This window comes from Arachis ipaensis, chromosome B05 (assembly GCF_000816755.2).
Source record: "Arachis ipaensis cultivar K30076 chromosome B05, Araip1.1, whole genome shotgun sequence".
Lineage (NCBI taxonomy): Eukaryota > Viridiplantae > Streptophyta > Magnoliopsida > Fabales > Fabaceae > Arachis > Arachis ipaensis.
Genome location: NC_029789.2, coordinates 120,572,337 through 120,576,119, shown reverse-complemented (window position 1 = coordinate 120,576,119; position 3,783 = coordinate 120,572,337). Strand labels below are relative to the sequence as shown.

Here is a 3,783-nt window from a genome sequence, read left to right as displayed (position 1 = left end):
GAAGAAGTCCAAGCTTTTGTTGCTCATAAATTCATAAATCAACAATCTTTCTCCAGCTTGAATGCAGCACCTAGTAGCCTTACAAATCCCTAAAGCATATTTAGTACTATGATCGTGACTTCACTAGTATTTTAAGGCACAAAAAATAAAATTATTTCTATGCCATTGAAGAAATATTAAACCAAATATAAGATTGATAATGACAATCAACAAAGAATTAAATAGCAAGTATTTCCTTCTTTTATCGCTGTCTTAGTTCCTTAAAACTCTCTGGTTTGCTCATCAATTTTACAGTGATAAACTAAAAGTCATTAAGAGAGACAAAAATCTGTTTAGTCAAGAAGGTAAAAACAATACAAATTTAAGCTAGATAAGTAACAAGGATCAAATTCTTTGTAACATTACATGCATATTTAAACCAACTGCCTATTTCTGCTATTGACTACTAGGAAAGAGTTAAAACAGTACTATTAATTTGGTTTCAATTTTCAAAAGGAATGCAGCTCTTCAATTTTCTTTTGAGTTTTATAAAAATGATTTGTAACATGCTCTATGAATTATAATTAGCCAAACTTCAAAGATTTAGAGTTGTATTACTAATTATGATATAAATGAAACACTCATATATGAAATAACATCAAATAGCGTGCTATGGTGAATCATAATAGATGCAGTGAAAAATCAAGAATCAAAAATCAAAGAACAGAATCAACTCAAGTACAGAACAGGAAAAAATAGAAGCATTAAAAAATTATAACAAAAATCAAGAATCAAGAATAGCAACCAAGAGAATACCAGAGAACTGCAGAAAATATGCCAACCAAGAATCAAGAAATTTAAAAATCATAACTAAAATCAAGTACTACAATACTTAGGAACAAAGCATAATTAAATCAAGAACAGAACAGAAAAACAAATAGAAGTAGTGAAAAATCAGACCAAAACAAATCAAGAATCAACCTGAGTCAGAGGCTCCATTCTTGATGATGCAGACAGAGAGTGGCAGAGTGCAGGGAGGAGTCGAGGAAGACGCGGTGGCTGCCAGAAAGGGAGAGGCGCTGGACGACGGCGGATGGACGGGGCTCGACGATGGAGGGCGAAGGGGCATTCAAAGAACTTGCATAGAGGAGAAAGACGCAGCATTTGCCCAGTTGAGTGATTTAGCCTTCCTTCTCCTTTAGGTTCCTTTCCGGGGGTGGCTAGCTACCGAGATCAATGCAGTCAATTATTGCTAGGGTTTTGCCATTTTGGTGAGCTTCCGAGGGGAGGAAAAGTGTTGAATCCTTCTCCACGAATCAGATCCCAAAGTATGAACCCTAGAGTCGAACCCCGAGGTAACGGCGGAAAAGCGTTGATCTTCCAACGACGGCAAGTTTCTGAACTTTCCGATGGACGGATTCCAGAGAAGGAGATTTCTGGAAATGGTTAAGAGACAGAGAGAGAGGATAGGAAAGGAGAGAAGAAGATGAAGAAGACTGAAACCTTCATAGGCGTGAACGAGATGGTTTATAAACTCAGATGAAGAACAAATTTGGTTTTTTATTTTTTTTAATATGTTTAACACAGATGAAGAACAATTTTGATTTTTTATTTTTTAATATGTTTTTGTTTTGTTGTTTCAATTATTTGAAACTATAAAATTAGGATTAATTGAATTCTAAAATTTGATTAATTTAAAAGGGTATTTTTATCTAATCAAATAAAGGAAGGATGTTTAAGTCTTTTTATAAAATTAATAAATAAATGTTTTTTTATTTTTATTTAATTAAAAGGGTGTTTTAGTAAAAGTGGTGATATACTATATATTTAAAAAATAAAAAATTAAATGTTGATGTGAAAAATAAATTTCACATGTCTTATTGTTATTTGTCCATATTTTAAACGTATCAGTACGTATGAATTTATCATCGTACCATAGCAATCACCCATTTTTATATAAATCGAATTGATTAAATTCAATTTAAGAAAACACGTACTAAATCAAAGCAACAGGATTTGATTTACATGCATACTGAGTTCCCTAGTAAATTGAACGAAATCACTTCAATTTTAATATCATAGTAAATTGAATTGAAGAAATTCGATTTAGCCACGTGAAGCAGCCCATGGTAAATCAAAGCCAATGAGTTTTGATGGTTTTAGTAAATCGAAACCCATAGATTCGATTTACATGCAATTGGTCCTTCTACTAAATCGAACTCAATGGCTTCGATTTAGGGTAAAACTTATTATGTATACAAATTAAATTCATTTCATTCGAACTACAAAACACACAAACCCCACACCTAACTCCACCACGCAGATCCAAAAATCTTGGAAAACAACCTAAGAAAAATTGAATCTGTACACATGGAGGACGATCTGAATCATCTATATCGGCTAGATGGAGTCGTGCATATTGCTGGCGCCGTCCACCTTGAAGTTAGTGAAAGAATTTTTTTACACGAATTAGTGATTTTACATATGTTAACATAGTTCGCGTGGTAAGAGCTTATAGTCGTTAATTACAGATCATGAAAAAAATTTTTACTATATGTGCATGTTAGAAGTAGTAAGCTATTAGGTGGTTAAATTTTGATAACTTGAAATGGTACATAAGAAGGTTACCTAGGATTATAGGATATGTTAGAATTTTGAATTTATTAGCCTTATATTCAACGAGACTTGGTTTATGACTAGGGTTAACTATAAATTTTTTGAGTTAGTTGAAAGAATAAATATAAATATTTTTTGGATTTGTGATGCACTTAGGGCAGTTTCGTTTTAGCATTTACTATTTAGTGTTTTGTGTTGGGTCCTATGAAAAATTTGTTGGCCGATATTGTAAATAATTTTTTAAAGTTACAGCTTGCAATGTTTATGATTTTCAGAATTTTATGCATTGAACACTGTTTTGTCATGATTGTGATAAGAAATTTTCTGTCATTGTCCAGTCCCATCGATGCATCACCAGTATGAGACGGCAACACGCGATGATGTCATGAGGATTGAGGATTTCGATTCGAATCTCTAGAACTATAGATACCACATCCACAAGTTTCGCCAACGGTTCTGGAGTCCTCACCTCGAAAAACTGACGATGACAATGGAATAGAACTTGTAAATCTTTGTCACTGTTAATAACGAATGAATCATACTTTGCATAATCGCGTAACACGGAAATCAGGATTTTATAGAACAACTTCTCCACCTGTTTGACGCCATACAGGCCTAGTTTCTGGAGTATAGTATTTTTAAATTCAGTAAAACTCGTTGAAGGTTTGAGAGTCTTTATCAGTAAACTTAATTCTTGATCGCGTTTTTTTCTTAATGGACCCTCTATAGTGCACTAGAGCTAAAAAAACTCTCATCACTAGTCATTGTGAATCTCACTATGGTAAAACATTCACGTTGAGCTCGTATTTATATACGTTAGTACTCTATAAATTAAATTAAATGTCTTCGATTTAATCATATAGTACAATAAATAGTAAATCGAAGCTAATAGTATCGATTTACCCTAAACCCTATGAATCATTGTAAATCGGCTTCAATGGACTCAATTTATCTAACTGGTGTAAATTGAATTCACTTGTTTCAATTTAATGGGTGTATATAATTCGAATCTATTAGTTTTGATTTACATGTGAATAAGAATTTGTATGTAAATCGACTCCTATTGCTTTGATTTAGTACGTGTTTTATTAAATCGAATTTATATAAAAATACAAATTGGATTGAGATAGCCTTTTACAGATTGAAAAATTCACATCATTTTGTCAAGGGTTTGATTTATTAGCGTGT

At 32.6% G+C, this 3,783-nt stretch overlaps 1 protein-coding gene across 1 annotated transcript in view; it reads right to left on the bottom strand.

The window, feature by feature from the left end:
• LOC110272092 (G-type lectin S-receptor-like serine/threonine-protein kinase SD1-1) overlaps positions 1-85 on the bottom strand; it is a 1,226-nt gene extending 1,141 nt beyond the window's left edge. The window contains exon 1 of the mRNA XM_021123909.1: positions 1-85. Within this exon, the coding sequence (XP_020979568.1) occupies positions 1-27 (27 nt within the window). The 5' untranslated portion in view covers positions 28-85.